General features: G+C 40.1%; 1 protein-coding gene across 1 annotated transcript in view; it reads left to right on the forward strand.

Annotated features, from left to right (window-relative positions):
• The window catches only part of Dnah7 (dynein axonemal heavy chain 7), a 256,781-nt gene that overhangs the window by 71,393 nt on the left and 163,833 nt on the right, over positions 1–21,555 (forward strand). Inside the window, exons 20-22 of the mRNA XM_034497949.2 lie at positions 14,361–14,554; positions 16,314–16,512; positions 20,716–20,856. Of these exons, the coding sequence (XP_034353840.1) occupies positions 14,361–14,554; positions 16,314–16,512; positions 20,716–20,856 (534 nt within the window). The remainder of the gene's footprint in view (positions 1–14,360; positions 14,555–16,313; positions 16,513–20,715; positions 20,857–21,555) is intronic.

Raw genomic sequence — 21,555 nt, forward strand, 5'->3', positions numbered from 1 at the left:
CATTTCTCTTCATTCTTCTTGCTTTCCCTCCAGCTGTAGTTTGAAATAACTTTATCTCCCACTGTCTAATGTTTCTCTAGGGAGGCCTGGCTGCTCTTGATACATTTTTTTTTTTTTTTTTTTTTACCACATTTTAAATTTGGCCAGTTTTATTTTCAACTCGATTTTACTTTGAGTTTTATAAATTGCTTTCATCTCTTTTCAAAGTTTCTTTGTAATAGACCTGAATTGCTCCTGTATTTTCTTGAATCTCATTGAGTTTTCTTAAAGCAGCTTTTAAAAACTCTCCATTAGCCCACCAGTCACCCATCGCAATGGTTGTCTGGTCAGTCCATGGCATCTCATGTTGGCTGTTCTGTGAGAATGCAATTTCTTGAAAGTGTTGGTACCTGTTGGTGTGTGATGTCACCTGGGCATTGGAGAAGAACAGAGCTACTTCATCTTCCTGACCTGGCTTTGCATCTGTCATTCCAGAACCTCTAGTCAGACAGCTAGCCCGCTTCTGAGACATTAGTCACATCCTTTGTTAGAGCTGGGTGACACCTTGGTCCAGATTATTTAGGCATCTGCTGCTAGTGTATGGTCACTGTCTGAGCACTGGAGTGTGCTCTGAAGTTGGATGTGTATTGAGTGTGTGTTGTTCTGATGAAATAGTAGAACAGGTAGTCTATTCTTACAAGATTCATCCTAGGGGTATAAGACCTCAAGCCCACATTCTTATGTATGACCCAGTCTGGTAGCAGGATCTATATAGACTGACTTCACACAGAATTGCCATGGGTGAACCAGCCTCAGCCTTCCATGTCACATCCATAGTCAACAATATTATCAAACTTGGTCACACACAGACCAGCATAGCCTTAGTCTAGGACCAAAGCCCAGAGTGCTATAGACTGCTTACTGCTAAAATAGAATCGTGCATGACCCTGAAGCTATTCTGGAAGCAAGTCTCTGTAGAGCATCAGGAAGCAGGGGGTTGGAAGAGTGGGTCATTTCAGCATCCCAGTGGATGGTTCTTATCAGAGCTGTACATTCTGCATTGTATGAATCTCACAACCAAAATTTTAGTACTATTAAGATATTCGTATGGGTTGTGCAAGGTGCACAGATTAGTTAAGTGTAAAATTTTTGCTTTTTCTTTGAGCAGGTGAAAGACAACTGTCCTTTTTATGAAGTAATTTGGTCAATAACCAATTGTGATCAATCTTCGTTCATGATATGAAGGAGGGCATGAAGAATCTTTTTTGTTGTTGTTGTTTTTCGAGACAGGGTTTCTCTGTGTAGCCCTGGCTCTCCTGGAGCTCACTCTGTAGACCAGGCTGGCCTCGAACTCAGAAATCTGCCTGCCTCTGCCTCCTGAGTGCTGGGATTAAAGGCGAGCGCCACCACTGCCCGGCGGGCATGAAGAATCTTAAGGATTCCATAACCACACAAGAGTTATTGTCTAATTTTAGCTGACGTTTGGCTAGAGACATTTTTATGTCTAAGCCAGTTCCCGGGCTGCTCCTATGTTAAGAATCAGCAGATCAAGTTACCTGTCCTGTTTGATTTTCTCAAATTTTTCTTTTCTGTAACCAAGATCTTCAAGAGGTCTTCCCCTGTCATATCTGATCTATATTACTCTGGAAGGGGTCCAGAGCCTTCTCTTCTTTCCTATTAATAAAACTACAGAGCCTCTCTCCCAAAATAGCATGTCCTTGGTCCAGTAACCTGAAATCATCAAAGGTATACATTGATTCAATTTAGCAGCCTCCTTTCTCTTCAGGACTGCTCTGTTTTGACCTCTCTATCAGAGGATTTTTAATATCATAACCACCAAGCTTGCAATCACATGCGTTTTGATAATTAAAACAATTTGAAACCATCAAAGTAATCTAAACAATTACCATTATCCACTGAAACAGTGTCTCTCCATTATCCCCATCATGTTCTTACACAATTAACTTTTAATAATGAGATCAAGGCCTAAATTCATTTATTCATCTATGTGTGCTTAAATCCTCTTTTCTATGGAGATTAGTGTGTATATGTATGTGTATATATATATGTATATATATATATATAATTCAAGTTATATAATGTTAATTCAAGTTATATAAAGAGAAAGGGGATGGATATACATATATATATGGATATACATATATATACATATACATATACATATACATATATGTATATCCATCCCCTTTCTCTTTATATAACTTGAATTAACATCCTTTCCTATGTATTTAAATTCAATTAAATTTTCTTCTATATTTCTGTATGAGCCTATTACCAGACATAACCTTCTATCCTTAAAACAATATAATTTCTTTGATTCCTATCTTATTTAGGCCTATTCTTTTCAGCTTGTTTTATCTCAGCAGGAGCTCTTAGCATCTGTGGCTTAAGCTCTCCACAGTACTGGAGAACAAGATAGAGCGTCTGGCTGAATCCTTAGCCTGCTGCCCAGATCCTTTGGTTTGCCTGGGTGTGTCCTAGTCTCAAGCCACAAACTCAGAATTATGTATGCCAATTTAGCATGCCTTTTGTCCTAGTTCCAAACCTGTGTGGCTTGGAGAGGAATCATGTGGCTTGGGCAATACCCATATCTCTGTTAAGAACCCAATTCTCCTCACCTTCTAATCTAGCATCATGGCACATTCGAGTATCTCCAATTAATTTTTAATAATGAGTTCGAGCCCTACTTTGGGCATCATCTGTTGCTGTAGTTGGCTAATCTGCTTTAATCTCCCTGGTGGCAGTGGTAGTGGCAGTGGTGGTAGCAGTGGTGGTAGCAGTGATAGTGGTGGCAGCATGAGTTCTTTATTAAAAGATACTGAGACACCAACTAGGCAGCATACACCAGCTGATATGAGGCCCCCAACACATATAAAGCAGAGGACTGCCTGGTCTTGACTCAATCAGAGACTTGAGGATCCAGGGAGTAGGGAAGTCTGGTAGGGTTGGCGTGGGGACATCTTCTTAGAGACTGGGGTCGGGGGAAAGGAGGTATGGGATGAGGAACAGTCGGAAGGTGGACTGGGAGGGGAATAAAGACTGGACTGTAAAAAAGGATTAAAGAATTTTCAAAAAGACATGCACACAGGCAACTGTATATTTAATATGTCTTAATAGGCTCAATGGGTGGGCCACTCCAAAACTTCCATGTTGCTAACGTCTCCCCTCCAATATTCTGAACTATTACTAAAACCTATATTCCATCTTTGCCACCCTAGATCCAAAGGTGGGGAGAGGACCCTGGGCCACTCTTCCCTGGCTCTTACATGATTGTATGCTCTCTCTTTTGTAGCTTTCAAGCCTGATCCTTCTGCTTCCCTGGTATGGTGGTATTAAATCCTTCTTCTTACCCAGGTTCCCTTGCCTGGGATATCTTAAGTCCTGTCTCTATTCTTGCCCAGCCATTGGCTGTCCACAACTTTATTTACCAATTAGAATCAACTGGGGACAGAGATCCACAATGTCTTATATGTGGGATTTGGGAACCCATAATACAAACATTAAACCAAATCCACAACAGGAGTGATTTTTTTTTTTTTTTTTTTTGTTTTTTTGTTTTTCGAGACAGTGTTTCTCTGTGTAGCCCTGGCTGTCCTGGAACTCACTCTATAGACCAGGCTGGCCTTGAACTCAGAAATCCACCTGCCTCTGCCTCCCAAGTGCTGGGATTAAAGGCGTGCGCCACCACTGCCTGGCTAGGAATGATTTTTTTTTTTAAGCACCAGAGATTTAATAAAATGCCACAATTTAATATTTTAAATTCTCTGCTTGAGATGTTTACAAGGACAAAGAGCATCTGTAATTGCTTTTCTTAGAGCTGAGGCTTGAAATATCCCAAAATATAGAGTCAAATCCAGTGACTTTCTGGCTTTGATTATAATTATGCGGTCTTGCTGGACTTGTTCTGGGAAATGCAGTTATTCATTGAGAAAAAGAAGGATGGTGAGAGCTGAAAGGGGGGATATTTGAGTGTGTTCAACTGACCCATGGTACTCAGCACCTCAAATTCTGCTGACTCTTACTTAAAGTCTTGGCAGAGCCCTGTAGAAAGTACGGGTAGTAATGTATTGCAATAATGCTTGTCTGGGAAATAAAGACCCTCTTAGATATGGTCAAATGTGTTGATGAGAATGCAGTTATCAGCAACTCTAAAAGGCATGAGTGGTTCTGTTAACCAAAGAACCTCTATGTTTTATTTCAGTGAGATGAAACCACAGTAAAATCTTTGATGTGACCTAAGGAAAATTAGACATCAATTTACGGACACTTAAGTAAAATATGCCAGTACCTTTCATAAGTAGACACTTAAATGTAGCCTTCTAGATCACTAGGAAGGGGACTTTCCCAATACACCCAGTTGAGCTTATTAGTGATTTACCTTAAAACCTTATTTGGAAGACAGATGGTCCAAAAGAATGAGGGTGTGGCCTTGCATTGATCATTAACAGGACTTTCTTGGACCTACCAGTTATATAAATAATGACACAGAGACTTAATATTTTAAAGCTTAGGCAGTCTAGCTAGGGCAGTCTCCCAGCTACTCTAGCCCTACCAATCTTGGCACTAGGTCCTTTCTCATGGCCAAATGTCCCTCTCTGCTCTGCTCTGCCTCATGGCCACATGTCCCTCTCTGCTCTGGTCTGCTCCATCTATTCACAGCTGTATCTGCTAGCTGAACCTCCCAGCTCTCAGTTGTCCCAGAGTCTCCATCTCTGCCTAAAAGTCCCACCTTCCACTTCAACTCTTTATTAAAGCCAATCAAATACAATTCTAGATTGCCTTTGGTAGGTGAGGAAGGAACAAATATTCATAAAATATGAGACTGATGATGGGCCATAGAAATAACAATATCAAGATCCAGCTAGTATTTAGTTCTTTGCTGGTGCAGATTTACAATTCAATATAGAGACACACCTATACACAGTGTCTCCCAAAAGATCATGGTCAGTAGCATACCTGTTTAGAAGAAACAACATTGGAAGGATTTATATCAAGGAAGTTGGAGGAGGAGGAAGAGGAAGAGGAGGAGGAGGAAGAGGAAGAGGAGGAAGAAGAAGAGGAGGAGGAAGAGGAGGAGGAGGAAGAGGAGGAGGGGGAAGAGGAAGAGGAAGAAGAGGAGAAGGAGGTATCTAAAGGCCAGACTATGATGTGAGCATACTTAGATTCTAAATGAATGCTTAGTAAAAGGCACAACTACAAAAGGATGTGCATAATTATCTAGTCAATCAGTTGACATATTTTCTGAATGTCAGTGAGCATCATCCAGTGTGTGCACAGTGAGCTATGAAGTAAAGTGACTGTGTAGTATATTATCCAACCTGGAGAACCTTTGAGGGTCAAGGGAGCTCATAATCAATGCAGGATAAGCAAAATCTAAAACTCTTCTCATGGAGCACACATGTGGTCAATCCAGACAAAGAGCAAAGGAATCCCAGTGGCAGCGATGGGGACTGTGTAAAGGCTTATTACCACTATGGAGCCTACTAGCCAGCATGACTACCCCAGCTTCCAATAGCAGATATTGGCATAATGCTTCAGAGAGGTCACCCCACCCGGAGGAGCCATGAGGCCCTGAAGAAGGAGGTGAGCACACTGGCTTTTTCCAGCGTGGAGGAGAGCGGTGATTGTCTGCAGCAGACAGTTCTTTCCTTTTTTACATGCCAAGCATCTTGAAGCACTGTCACTCATTGACTTCCTGCCTGACTTATTCCTTTCTGCTCCTTCCACACAACATTGCTTCTCCCAAGGAACTCACATTACAAGGGAAATGAGGCAATTGACTGACACTCATGAGATTTATAGGTCCTACTATGAGCACTGACCTCATAAAAAGCAGAATGGCTCACAGAAGTAGAAACACTCATTTATTTGCTGTGCTGAGGGAAGGTGACAGTTCATGCGTACGTACAGATGTGTTTTAAGGGATATGGTCCTTATTAATGCCAAATATATGACTTATGACACAGACAGTGTGAGTCTGGGGGTTGAGGCATGAAAACAGGATTACCACATTTACCGATTCATTCAATAAGATACTCGGAACAAGTCAGAGTCTAAACTTTTGGCCTCTGTTGTTGAAATGTAGCACTGTCTTATTAGATTAAGTATGCTAGTGTCAGGGAGAAACGAGGTCTGTGTAGGGACACGTCAGGGTTCTTGTACTGAGTGGGAATTCTGGATAAGCTGTGCCATCTTTACCTTTTGGTAAAGAGACAGAGAACCCCTACTTTACCTGTTCTTTTCCAGCTGCACTGGCTCCCATCTTCCTTTTCCCTCCCCTCCCCTCTCCTCCCCTCCCCCCCTCCCCTCCCCTGGCCTCTTCCTCTTCCCCCTCTTCATCCTTTATTCCCCCCATCCTCCTCCCTCCCCTCTTCTCTCCTTTCCTCCTGTGCCTCTCTCTTCTTCCTCACTCTCCTCTCCCCCTCCCCCTTCCTCTTTCTATCCCTCATAGAATTCTTCTTTCCAGCTGTTAAGTTGGCAAAACTCTTTCCCTGAAACATTTTCTGTAAAAATCTTCAGAGTAACACCTTGCATCCTCGGAGTCAGCTCACCCGTATGAAGAGGCACACACATGAAGTACTTTATTTTTAAATGGAATTGCCTTTTTGTTTCTCCTCTTCTTTTTGTGGTATCTGTATTCTAACTTGCTACATGCATGCCTTAGAGATATCGTGGGTTCTGTTTTAGACCACTGCACACAAAAGTTATAGTAAATCAGGTTGTGAATATTAGAAGTATTATTAGCATATATTAATTATATACAATGAGTTTTATTATAAGATCCTCACACACATGTATAATGTGCTTTGGTTGTAGTTTTCATTAACCTCTCGTGCCCTTCCCATTTCTGCTGATGTCTTTTGTTTTCTCAACAAGTTCCACTTACGTTTTCATGTTTTTGAGGGGACCATGACTCCTAGTGCATAGGAAAGTCGTGTGTTCCTCTGTATTCTATTGGTGAGATGGAACAGACTGAAGGATAGAAGAGCAATGTTCATCTTAGAAATATTACTATGAACAATGGAATTTTATTAAACTGTGAAGAAAAATTAAATCATGACACTTTTCAGGAAAAAAAAAAAAAAAGGTGCGGGGGATGGAACCTGGAGATCATTATGTTAAGTAAAATAAGCCATGCTGAGAAAGAGTTACTTGTGCTTTGTCCTGTATGTGAAATGTATATTAAGTGTGTGTATGTGTGTGAGTGTGTGTGTAATATGTGTGCGAATGTGAATGTATGTGTGTGTCTGAGAGAGAGTGTGTATGTGTGCAGAGATCATGAGAGAAGAGGAAAAGAGAGGATAATGAAATCTCTGTGGCATGGGAGCAGAAAGGAGAACTGTCTGAGAAAGAAAGGGACCAGCAAGAGGTGGTAGGAGGCATGGAAGAGGGTGGGGAATTAAAAAAAGAATAATGACTTGTTTGTATGAAAATGCCACGATAAAACATATTACTTTGTAAACTAACTTAAAAGTTAATTTAAAGAGGAATACAGGTTATAAAAAGGATAGAAATGTGTTAAAAAACCAAACCAAACCAAACTAAACCAAACCAAAAAATAAAACCAGTCGTTTGCTGCCGAGTGATGCTAAAGAGCCTCCCGGTCTCACTGTAATCTTTTTGCTGGTGAAGGCTCTCCACATTGATGGTACCTGCTGGCCAGTGCCTTGATGGCTGCTGAAGGATATGGTTCCTAAGGGGATTCTTTGCAATGAATGAAGGCACTGTTGACAAGAGATCCCTCTACAGCACGCAGTACCGCTTGGCTTGATGGCATGACATTTTTACTTTTTACCCACAGTAGAGCTTTTTAAATTGGAGTCAGTCATGTCAAACCTGCCACCACTTCTCCTGCTAATTTTATGTAACAGTGGAACTCCCTGTCTTTGGTTAGTGGTTTTAACCATCTTCACAGGGAGCAGGCTACCCCTCAGGAAGCTACATTGTTGCTTATCCTAATTTGTTAAAGTGTTCTATTTTCAGGAAATTGGTGCCATCCTGTCATAGCTTCAGGCTTTAGGTCTCTCACTATCTCCACTGCATCTGCTACTTCCCCATTCAAGTTTAGAACCCATTCAAAGGCACCCACCCAGTTTGGAAACATTTCTCAGAATCACATGATAAAGTTCATGTTCTGCTCTCTTCTTGTGAGTCACAGATGTCTTTTAATAACACCTAGAATGGTGATTCCTTCCCAGGTTTCTGATTTACTTGGCCCTGAGCTATCAGAGGAGTCATCCTTGCCATCTCTGGTAGCTCTGAGGGTATGTTTATTTTTTTTAAATTGTGTATGTTCGCATGTACACGAGTGCACATGTGTACACATGGATATGGAAGCCAAAGGTCAACTTTTCATGTCATTCTTTAAAGACATTAGTTTTTGTGACATCATCTCCTATTGGTGTAACCAAATGCAGTAGATTTGAATATCTGTACATAAAGATCTAAAATAAACACAGCCAAGACATGACATAATAGAAAAAGATTTATTACTTACAGCAAGCAAGGTGATTCATTTCCAAAGTGGTGCTTTTCCCAAAAAAAAACAAACATGGAGATTTTACTCAGGAGAACTACATGTATTCATAGAGTCTTGAGCTGATTTCTTCCTAGGCACGCTCATTTTAGGGGTGCATTCCTGAGCATGTTGATTGAAACATAAAATTGCAGCTAAAAACAAAGCAAAGTATGTTTTGAAGATGGAATTTGTACAAAAATCTGTCCCTGAAGTATCCTACTTTGCTTGGTCATTAATGGTAATACACACACACACACACACACACACACACACACACACACACACACGGGGGGGAAGGGAGATGGAGGGAGGGAGGGAGGGAGGGAGGGAGGGAGAGAGAGAGAGAGACAGAGAGAGAGACAGAGAGAGAGAGAGAGAGAGAGAGAGAACACAGAGAGCACAGAGAGGGAGGAAGGGATCAGGAACCCAGTGAACCCCAGGGATCTTCCTGTCTCTGCCTCCCCAGGGTTGGAATAAAAGTGCTTGTCACTCATGACTGTCGTTGTCACATGGGTTCTGGAGACTGAACTCGGGGCTCCATGCTTGCATGTTGAGCAGCTAGAAGCTTTACAGAATGTTCTGAAATAGTGACTTACCTGTCCAAAATTGTCCTTGGGATATAGTATGGATGTTATGTTAAAAGACAGGAACACATTAATTTTACTGTACATTTCTTGGATGAACAGATACGTTGTCAAGGAAATAAGATTTTGAAAGGAATCTTTTGTTTTTCTTTTCAAGCTGTTATTCTTATAAATGGGCTTGCTGTAAGAGTGCCATCACTGAGACTTTGTTGTCCCATTCAGAGACCACAGGCTGACAAGATTTAGTAGAATCCTCAGGATTTCTAGGAAAATCTAGAAAATCCTAGGTTTTTCTGGAACAGTAAATTGTAGAGGAATTTTAATCTTGCAGCATGGCTGTTCTGGCAAGGGATCAGATCCAAAGACCTTCTAGGTCTATGTGATCTGACTGGAATGCAGACTCACCACACACCTTTGGCTGAAATACAAACATACCCTTAGTACATACTTTTAATCCCAGACAATGAAAGTAAGGTTAGTTTATAGAAGGAAGCACCCATGTTTGAAAGTGATGTCTAGTTGAGGGACAAAGTGATGAATTAGAGAAAGATTTGACAGAATGATTCAGAGATAGGCTACACCCAATGCTCACAGGAACAGTACAGAAAAGAGAGGACTGAAGAGAGCAACACACACACACACACACACACACAGAGGGGGAAGGGAGGGAGGGAGAGAAAGAGAGAGAAAGAGAGAGAGAGAGAAAGAGAGAGAGAGAGAGAGAAAGAGAGAGAGAGAGAGAAAGAAAGAGAGAGAGAGAGAGAGAGAGAGAGAGAGAGAGAGAGAGAGAACACAGAGAGGGAGGAAGGGATGAGGAGGAGTTTTATTGGGATTGTTTTACAAGCCAGGCACAGGTGAAGCCAGAAGCCAGAGAATGAGGAGCCAGAAGATTAGAATAAATTACCAGAGTTGGTTTGAGGTCAAGCAGAGCAATTCAGTCAGAAGCAGAGAAAAGCCAGTTTGAATCAGTCAGCTTGGAGAGGAGTTTGGGCCATAACATCTGAGCTGAACCAGCCAGCCAGTGTTCAGAAAGAGTGAGTAAGGGTGAGCTTATTTAGTAGTAAGCCTTTGAGACAATTATATCTGATAAATAAAAGTTACTTTCACAGTAAATGAGTACTGGTTTCAACTTAGAATCAGTCTCTCATAGAGGGAGTTGACCTGCTCTTTGTAGTTTAATCTTGGCACTGGGTTTTTCTTTATAGCTGTGAAAGTCTAAAAGAACAAAAGACTATTTTTCTTATATTCAAAATTCAGCCTTTTAGTGTGGCCACCTACATCAGTTCCTCTACTAGAGCTTCTGGGTAAGTGTGTAACTTCTTCATAGCAGTGGCTGTTCCAGGTCCCATTGTCTTAAACATTGTAGCTCAGCCTCTGCAAACTTAACTTTTCCTCTGCAGCTTCCTCAGTGCTCCTGTCTTAAAAGAAGGCTGTGGTCATAGATGTCTTTCTTTCCAGACCATGGTAACCTTCTCCATGTGAGCTATAAAACTGTTATTTTCCTGCTCGTGTGTCCACTGTGGTGGTACTTTCACTCCCTCCCCCCGAACTTCGCGTGCACAGCATTATTGACTGTCACAGTAATCTTGGTTCTCGGCCTGCCCTGGCTTTCAGCAGACCTTCCTTGCATCCCTAGTTTTTGATTCAAAGTGGAAAACATTGACTTAATTTCTCTTAAACAGTTGGACACCATTGTATGGTTATTAATTGGCTTAGTTTCAGCACTGCTGTGTGTGAAGGGTGGGAGAGCAGCCAGATTGATTAAGTTGCCGTTTTATGTGGTGTGAGCCATGCTGCTCAACATGTCAGGAGAGTAACACCAGAGATCAATGATCTCAGATCTCCACAGCAGGGGTAATAATAAAGGCTTGACTTATTGTGAGAACTACCAAAACATGACACTGGGACTGTAAGTGAGCGCATGCTACTGGAAAAATGACAGGGATGGAGCTGCTTGGTGCAGGTCACCACAGACCATCCATTCGCAGCATCTTTCCGGTTTAAGAACTACGTGAGAGAATGTAATGAATATGTAGCTTGTCAATCATTACTTCTTATTTGTTTTATGCGCCTCACTGTCCGTGGAGTCTGGGGTCTTTGTTAAGTTCACTGCTGTTACCACACCACAAGGACTGGCTGACACAGAGCTGGGCCTTTGAGAGATAGCTGTTGAATGATCAGGACTGATCCTGGAATTATTGTTAGTTCTAAAGATTTCTGAGTTTATTCTGAAAAAAAAATCTCTGAAAATTCAATTTCAGGTAAATGGTCTCCAGGATCTATATTAATATTCTGGCTCTTAAAGATTTCCAATTCCTGACAGAACCAGAGTCTCAGAGTTGGAAGAGCCTTATGGGTCTGTGTAGTCAGCCTGCCTTACTACTCTGAGTGCTAGAGCTTTAATGAGGTCCTTACCAGTTCTCTGTTGTCCAGGATTTAATATGAGGAAGGTAATTCCTCCAGAAGCTTACTAACTAGTTGGAGCTTAATTCCATGATGCATCTACATGTTATATTTCCTGTCAACCTACTGGCAGCAGTGATGAGAAATCTTTCTCCATTAGCCAAAATGAGAGCTTCAGGCTCTGAAGGCCATTTGATCTGGACATGTCAGTCAACTTTATCAGTCCTCATTTGGGCTTTTTGGACTGGTGATGGTTATGAACAACACACACACTATAAGAGCATTTCCTTAACTAAAAATTATAATATGCATAAAAGATCAAAGGAAGCCATACTAAATTTTAAATTTCTAGTAGCATCTGTTAAAGCACCTTGCTAGTGTATCTAAGCTAATTATTGGCAGCCAGTCAGAGTGTGGAGGGACCAATGTTCTTTGATTTCTCTGTCTTTATGCCAACTTTGAGAAGGAGCTCTCTTCACCATTTTAAAGCATAGAGATTAAACACATGATATACGATTAGGTGTGTACAAGGGAGTCGAGGACAGGATAGAAGTCAGCGTGTCCCAGTGGGGTCCTTTGCTTTGCCCAAGCCATTCTTCATGGAGACTGCCTCTGTGTAAGTTATCTTCCAGGCATGTAAGGATACCTTTTTGTGGTTTTAGTTCATAGGCAAATGCATACAGACCATTTGGAAGTTTATATTTGATTCAGAGCCATTGAGCTAACTTGGCTAAGTGGAACTGACCTCTGGAACTTAGAACAGTTTTAGCATATCTAATTAAAAACATGTATTGCCTCAAATTCTGAAGCTTTTATTTTGGATTTTTGACTTTCATATTTAAGATGTTCAACGAGTAAGGTGTATACAAATATTTCACAACTGACAAAGCTTTGAATATAAAACGTATCTGTTCTGAAGCATTTGGGGGAGGGGGAGCTTATTTGTTGTTGATCAGAGATTATAATATTTACTGAACAGAACCTAGTTATTCTAAAAGTTTAACATCATAACTTTCAAACATCAGACCTAAAATAGTCAAATTATAGTAAGTTGCCAGAGTTCAAACCAAACAATTATTGTTAATTTGTGAAAGAAAAATTTCACTTTTGTTAGCAGTAATTTTTTTTTTTAAACAAGAAAAGCACATTTTCTTCCAGGTGGTGGCGCTCAAAGAACACTATTTTGGATTTTAGATTTAGGTTTGTAACAGTACTAGTACACACTGCATGACTTGCACATTTACAAATTATGTCCTGAGTTTGTCAGTGTGTGTGTGTGTGGGGGGGGGGCAGAGGCAGACAAAGGAGGGAGAGAGGCAGAATTAAATGTCTATTTGAAACACAAAATCTTCTGAAAATCGCAATGAAATGCATAAAAAACTGGAGACTCATTAATCTCTCATTGCGCATGTTCCATACTTTTATTTTATTGATGAAACAGGTATTGATGATAGTTATTTTTCTTTGCTAAATTATTGTGCTTCTGTTACATCATCATAATTCACTGCAAAGCAAACCATGCTGTCTTTTCAGCAGTGTTCTAATTATTAAACCAACGCCCTGAGTGCTGGCATAAGAGAGCTGTTTGCTGGCACACAGAGGCAGAAGTGCAAGGCCCACGAGGAGCCCCAGGATAGCTGTACAGCAAATTTGAGGCCAGAAATGAAAAAGAAAAACCCAAAAGCACACTAACAAAAAACACGTATGTGAGAGACTCTTGAAAAGGAAGAGAGTTTTCTTTTTTGCTGGTGCTGGAAATTGAAACCAGGGCTCTGCACATGTTTAAGAATGACTTAGCCCTATCTCCAGTCCTGGAATATAATTCATATGTGAAACAATTTTCTTTTTTTTGTTTTGTTTTGTTTTATTTTGTTTTTGTTTTTCAAGACAGGATTTCTCTGTGTAGCCCTGGCTGTCCTCTAACTCACTCTGTAGATCAGGCTGTCCTCGAACTCAGAAATCCACCTGCCTCTGCCTCCCGAGTGCTGGGATTAAAGGCGTGCGCCACCACTGCCCGGCTGTGAAACAATTTTCAACTGATGTTTTGGTATATGTTTTAGTCATGGTTGAGTAGAGTTGAAAAAATAAGTTATTAGTTAATCTTAAGATTCAGTGCTTACTCTTAAAATTTCATCCTCTTGTTTGAACTTCATGTAACCTTCCTAGAATGTCCCATTACATTCCTGTCTACAGTGGGAAGTTGGGAATGCCATGGCTTAAGGATAGACAACATGACTTTTACATGAAAGAACTTGGCAGGCATAGATTATTCAAGACAACGATATCAAAATTCTCCATAATCTTTGTTCTAGTAAATGAAAAATTTTCAACTATAGTATAAATAGAAATAAAATGAATAACTATTATTTTGAATTGCTTGCTGCACTGGGTAGTTTTTTTCTCAACTTTATACAGACTAAATTCTCCTGGGAAGAAGGAATCTCCACTGAGCAATTGCTTTTATCCGACTGGCCTGTGAGCTTGATTGTGGGGTATTTTCTTAAGTAATTATTAAGATGGGAGGGTCCAGCCCACTGTGGGCAATGCCACACACACACACACACACACACACACACACACACACACACACACGGTCACTTGGTCCTGAGTTGTGTAAGTAAACAGGCTATGCAAGCCTTGAAGAGTAGCATTCCTCCGTGGTCTCAGGTTCAGCTCTTGTGTTCAGGTTTCAGCTTGAGTTCCTTCCTTGGTCCCCTCAGTGATGGGCTGTGACCTCAGTGATGGAGGTATTAGATGAGCGACTCCCTTTCCTCCATGAGTTGCTTTTGGTCATAGTGTTTATCACAGTGACAGAAATCAAACTGAGACAAGTGCTGTTTACTTACTATTTTTAGAACAAGCATGTCTTGACGGTTGTGACTATCGAGAGGATGCTGGAGAGGCTGAAAAAGTCCAATGAACTCTTGGAGCTCATTCTTAAAGGCCTGAATGAGTACTTGGAAAAGAAGCGCCTCTTCTTCCCCAGGTTCTTCTTCTTGTCAAATGATGAGCTTCTTGAGATACTGTCTGAGACTAAGGATCCCACCCGGTAAGTAACGTCCTTACCCAGATGCCTGGCTACATTCATCTGTTCAAATTTAATATTTTGGAATAGGATAGAACATAAATAATAATAGACAACTAGTTATGTTCATATAAACTCTCTACAAGAATATTCTAAGATTATTTGAAATTATAGGTCACCAGTTATTGAAAATATACATAATGTTTCTGAATCTGTATTTCTGAATAGCATAGACCTTGGAGTGGAATTTTTATTTTATTGCATGTTTTCTTAAGATTTTGAAGGCACAGCTATCTCTCCTTATCATCATACTGATCTTTTCATCCATTTTTCAAAGTACATCAATAAAAAGCCAGGCATTGTGGTGCTTTATGGCTGGCTATAGTCTCAGAGGAGGGCCATTCTCAAATATATAAATAGGGATGAAGTTGATAGCTAGCATTCTTAGGTAGGTGTTGTTTACTTCTTATTTTTTGTAGCAAGCACATGCTGATAATTGTAGCTATTGAGAGACGCTGGTGAGCCTGAAGGTCGGCTGTAACGACCTTTTTCCCACTCTGCTTTGCCCCACCGGCCTCCTTGCAGCTGTCCTGTAACTGGGAGAGCCTTCTCCTTCATGCATCATGGTTCTCTGCTCAGTGGTTCTCAACCTGTGGGTCATGCCTCCTTTAGGGTACTTATATTTTAAAACTTCTATATTTTTATCACTTAAGCACTTTACAAATTATTTTGCAATGTTATATATATATATAAAATTAGACATTTAGATTATGATTCATAGTAGTAGCAAAGTGACAGTTATAAAGTAACAAGGAAATAATTCTGTGGTTGGTGTCACCACAGCACCAGGAACTGTATTAAAGGGTAGCAACATTAGAAAGGTTGAGAACCATGGCCTTAGCATATCCCTTCAGCATCCACTGACCACTTCATCAGTCTCCTGGAGGTCCTGGAGCCGACATCTGCCACTCAGGGAGGCCACTCACATCCACTCAACTGGAAATGGCATCCGACAGCCAGCCCACTCTGGCCACTTCTCCCTGAGGCTTGTCTCTGTCTTGTTTCCCTTCTTCATATTTGCTCTCACACACATGGGCTCTAATAGGTGTGCTGATTGCTTCTCCTCCTTAGCAGGACAAGTTCCCACAGCAGCAAAGGATTTCACTAGGTTTTGTTGTTGTTCTTAAATTGCACATCCCTCAATCCTTAGGAAAAGATCTGACCTAAAACAGGCAGTGAATAAGTATTTTATTGAATAGATTTAGTTTATTGTATATCTTGTATCCACACAGAAAAGGTCACAGAGTCCAGACAGGTAAGTTCAGGCCCACATTTCCATCTGAGTTTTATTCACTACTCCTCTTTGCTCATCTAAAGATGAATGAAGCTGAAAATGTGTACAGATGAGGTGTTAGTCACAGTCTGTGTTACAGTGGCCAGAAAGATGGTGGGCATGCCAGACCTGTTGAGTCACCAAGTTATAAAGTACTTAGATACTAAAGCCTAGCCTGTGAGTTTCAACACTGTTGAATCCCACTTGAGATGGCTCTGTGCATTGGAAGACTGGCTCGCAGCTGGAAGATCTGCTGGAGTACTTACTGTACCTAAAACTGCTGGGCTCGTGGGCTCCTGTTAAGCATTTCCTAGCTCACTGCATTGACAACACAGACATGTCTACTACTCCCTTCCCATTTAAATGTTAAACAAAGGTTAGCATACAAAGAACCCTGACGTGTTAGAAGCTATATTACTTTGATCAATTGTTTAATTTTTTTCCCAACAGAGTGCAGCCTCACCTCAAGAAATGCTTTGAAGGAATTGCAAAGGTGGAATTTACAGAAACTTTGGACATCACACATATGAAGAGCAGTGAGGGAGAAGTCGTGGAGCTCGTAGACACCATTTCAACAGCTAAAGCCAGAGGGCAGGTGGAGAAGTGGCTGGTTGAGTTAGAGAGGATTATGATTAAGTCCATTCACAAGGTAATTGGCTATATTTATTATTTTTAGGATAAAAGGATGGGTTGTTAATGTTGCTACAAATATGTCATTGATAAGTAGACTAATAATTAGGTAGTAATTTATAAGACATAAATTACTATTCAAGACTAATCGATAATGAACGTATTAGTTACTTCTTACTGTGACAAAATGTTTGACAAAGGCAGTTTAAAGACTTTGTTTTGGGCTTACAGTTTAAAGGAACACAGTCTGTCACAACATGGAAGACAGAGAGGTGAATGCTGGCCCTCTGCTCACTTGCTTATTTATTTATTTATTTATTTATTTTTATTGGATATTTTATTTACATTTCAGATGCCATCCCCTTTCCCCAGTTCCCCTCCCTAGAAAACCCCTATCCCATGTCCCCTTTTCCTTTTCGCTTTTATACAATTATTTAAATGTTAATCAAAGGCTTTATAAGTTTGGTAATGCTCAATGACTTTCTCATTTTTATTTATGATTTACTTATGATAGTCTACTGTGTGGGACAATGCTGCCCACATTCAGGGTGGGTTTCCCCTCCTCAGTTAGACCTGTCTGGAAACACTGACAGACATGAGCAGAAAGGATTCTAAATTGAGTGAACCTCATTTAGTTATTAGCAATAACCATTGCAGATAGCTTAGAGGAAACGAGCAGATCTGAGGTGGTTATTTTGCAAGGACTCATTTAAGGTGGAACAAATTGCCATCTCTGCCAGTGGCACCCAGGCTGTAGCAGCATGTCTGCCTGACTGTGTGCCGCTGCGCGTGGGTGCTTTCATCATGACGAGACATGTGGTTGCTTATGTAATTTGTTTTAGTCCTGCCTTGGAAGCATCTTTGTATAGTTTATATACTTGGCGCATATGAATCTTAATGCTGAGTGTGTATGTGTATGTAGAATACCCAACAGGACACCAGACAATCACACATACTTTCCCCAGTCTATAACAATATCATGTTTTCCACATCTCACAAGGCACTGTGGTCACAATTATTGAAAATTATTTTCTTTGTTATGCCAATAAGTAGAAAATGAGTACTTAAATTCATCTTACTATTGTATGGGCTTAGTAATCAAGTTTTCAGTATAACAATAAAAACTATAAATGATTAGGGAGCATGGAGTATAACTAACTAATGTGAACATTAATTTTTTCATTTTCTTTCATACACTATTGGAGAAGTTAATTCAGATCCAGGTGTTTCATGTCACCATGTGGTATAATGTTATAATCCTAAATAAATCTTTTTAGTAAATGTATGCCCGTTTGTTGCAGGATATATGATCACAGTGTGAACCCTGAGATTGTGTTGTTTACTAGAAAAAGCTGTTTTTAGTTGTGGTGTGGCTCATCCTTAGCACACGTCTTTCATCCAAGAGCTTTCTGCTTGAATATTGTAGACAGAATTAAATAAAGTCAACCACAGGTCAAGAGGCAGAGCAAGCAGTCAGATGACAGGAAGTGAACATGGGATTATTAAGAAAAAAACATGGCGAGTAAGAGGGAGTCAGGAGGATGGATAGAGAGACACACAGGAAGTAGAAGGGAGGGACATTCGGTTCGAAGGTTTTTTGTTTTTTTTGTTTGTTTGTTTTGGGTTTGTTTGTTTGTTTGTTTGGGAAAGGAACATTTGTGCTGTGACTCTCTGCCTCTCTGAGCTAGCAGTCTTTCACCTCAGCATCCAACTCCCGAGTCTTCATTGGTTAAAGGAACAACTGAGATTTTGTTTAAAAAAAAAAAAAAAAAAAAAAAAAAGTAACACAAAGTCATGTAGACTTAGACCAGTCCCTCTTCATCCCTTTTCTGAGTTACAGTTCAGTCAATATCCCTTTGGATATGACCGGCTTTGTTGATCGAATCATTTATTTATTTTCTGATAAGTTCTAATACATGTGACCACCAGGCCAGAGAGGATGAGTTTTACTTGGGAAGTATTGATTTTACACACACACACACACACACACACACACACACACACACACACACACACACACACACACTATATGGCTTAAATGAGTTTAGCATATGCTACCGTGAGTACTGTAGAAAATTTATATAACTCTGTTTCTCTTCACCAAACTATGCAGGATCCATTTGTATAGTTTAAATTTTAGTTTCGTTCTTTCAGTCCCCACTGTGTCCTTCCAGAACACATCTCATCTGTCTCAACGGTGCTCTTCCAGCCTTTGTTTCTTTCATCATTTTGTTTTAACTTTTTTAAATTTTGAAGTTATAATTTCCCTTTTCCCCTCTCTTCCTCCAGGCTTACTCACTTACCCCCCTATACATACCTTGCTCTCTTCCAAACTCAATATGCTTTTTTGAAAAACTATAATTTTCTGATCTTTATTTTTCCTTAGTTGCTGTTATGGGCGTGGACACATGCCTGAACACATGACTGCGATGCGTGAACGGTCCGTGTGATGTTTCTCATGTGCATGTTTCCAGAGCTGGTCATTTGGCATCTCATAGACAATTAGTATGCTCTTCCCTGGAGAAGACTGTTGGTCCTGCTCTCACAGTCCTTCGCTGCCTGCAGTCCCTTGTGTAGGGTTGAGGCTGTGGGCGTTTCTCCCTTATACATTAGCATCTCCGTTCTTGTCCAGGTTATATTTAGGCAGACATCCTGGTGAGACTTCATGTTTGGGAAACAATCTCACAGCAAACTTCCTGTTCTATTGGCCCTTACGTTCCTTCCGCCACTGCTTCCACAGTAATCTCTGAGCTTTAAGTGCAGAAGTTGGGCTCTACATGTATTAGTTGGGACTGGGCTCTACAACTCTGAATTTTGGTCATTTGTGGTCTCTGCTCCCATTTATTGAGGGTTAAGAACTACACTTTATACTTATCTATGAGTATAAGTATAAACATTTAGAGTGTAGTAGGGATTATGGTGGTTTAATAAAGTGATAGTTTTAGATTCTCCTCCTTCATGACTTACTACTCCCAGATAGCAAATTAGGTTTTCAGTACTACGAATGATTTCTCTCATGTTGAGAGGGCCTTAAGTCAAATTAGAGAGCTGTTGGTTACTGCCAATGCATGTGTGCCACTACTGCACCCTTAGGAATAACTTGCCATCCTGGTCATTGTGATTTATTGGCCTCATAGCTAGGAAGGGCTGCTGGTTGTTTCCCTCCTTTGGAAGCTTGCATGGCAATTTCTGGTATCCTGGGGGGCTAATCCTTGGGGGAGAGGAGGCTTTCAGGTTAGATTCAGCTTGGGTCCTCTGGGCCCTGTGTCTGAAGTGCCTGATATCCTCACTGTTTCTTCTGTTCTTTAGCTACTTGCTTTCTTTTCTTATCTGCCTTGCCTGTGTTTTTTTGTGGTTTGCTAAAAATGTTACCATTGGCAGTTACCTCTTGGCATTGTCTTTGTTCTATGAGACTCTAGCGAAACCAGAAGTCTAGAAAGTTTTAACTGTTCTTATCTATTTTTCTGGAAACTCTGATTTTGACAGTCCCTTCTGAAATTTAAACCCTGACGTCAGTGTCACTTCCCAGAGGATGTTGCAGTTTTTGGTTGGTCTATATGATAGGCTAGTGTATTTCCCATTGATATCTTGTAGAAAAAAGTGGATATATCAGCCCACTGAAAATTTGTAACAAAGAACATAAGTTAGACTTTGTGGATTTGTATCCTTCACTTTTGCCTGAGAGACCGGTCCATCTGTCTCATATGCCCATCATTACTACCTTGTGTATCCAACCTATGTCTAGAGAAGGGAGTAACACAGGTAGAGGAGGCCTGGAACACAGGTAGCAGTTAGAGAACTGTGTTCTCTGTCTTGTGTACATGAGATTGTGTGGAGAACTGATTTAACTGAACAAAAATCATATGCTACAAATTTGATAGCTGTCATTTTGAAATACCTTGAATTTATACTTTGCACCAAAATTGTACAGACTTATCCAACACAAATGTATCTATGATATCTTTGACTAAAGCTGGTCATATAATAATTTGATAAATGCAGTTTATACAAATTGATATTGCTTGGAAAAATAATATTCAATATGCCTGCTCGTATGAATTAACTTGTATGTGAGGATTTTAATCATATGCTTTATTTGAATCTATCAACTGGATAAGCATGTTGTAAAAAGTTAAGTGGTATGAATCGATTTAGTTTTATAGTTTAGCTCTCCAATGGTATCTTGTTCTAGAATGTACATTTTTACCATTTTTTTAATTAGGTGATTGGAGATGCGATTGCTGCCTATAAAAATAATGCACGAATTAATTGGGTAAGAGATTGGCCTGGACAGACTGTTCTCTGTGTATCTCAAACCTTTTGGACAGTAGAAGTCCAAATCGCTATACCTGAGGGGCATCAGGTAAGCTTTTATTACTTATATTTTTAGGACATGGAAAATAGTTATACCAAGAATACACTCGCTTAAAGTATAAAATGAACATTGTCCATTCAAAAATATACTTTTTGTTATAAGCCAAGTTATAGGTTTTAAAAATAAAATATATAGAAAAGGATATGTTATTGTTCCAGGTTTCTATCCAAACTATTTCATTATTCCCATCATGTCAGAGTCAAGGGTGCCTGCTTCTCAGTCTGTTGTTTGAACATTGTTATCCTTTACAAATAGAATGGGTATAGATCCAGGAAAGTTATGATGCTCAGAAACATCAGGAGAATAATGGAATAATGGAATAATGGAATCCTTTTTTGTGCCCTGAGTAAAACTACCCTGTACAGAAAAAGCATCAGCTCACTTATTTTGACTATTTTTATTTTTTAATGTACTGATCTTGAATAAATGAACATTTTGAGTTCTGCTTCATACCAAATATTCAAACATATTTGAGTGTATGGGTTTAATAATATTTGGATGGCTTCTATTAATTTTATAAAACACAATAGTACATTGCCCTTTGTGTGTCGCTCCTTTTTTGAATGAAGGGATAATCGGCATCTCTTCATTCATCACAGACACTGGGCGTGTTCACATCATCCAGAACTTTGTGTCAGATGCCGACTCAGCTAGGAAAGCGCTGGAACTGAAACGTTTTCGAGTTCC

The sequence above is a fragment of the Arvicanthis niloticus genome, chromosome 3 (genome assembly GCF_011762505.2).
Source record: "Arvicanthis niloticus isolate mArvNil1 chromosome 3, mArvNil1.pat.X, whole genome shotgun sequence".
Lineage (NCBI taxonomy): Eukaryota > Metazoa > Chordata > Mammalia > Rodentia > Muridae > Arvicanthis > Arvicanthis niloticus.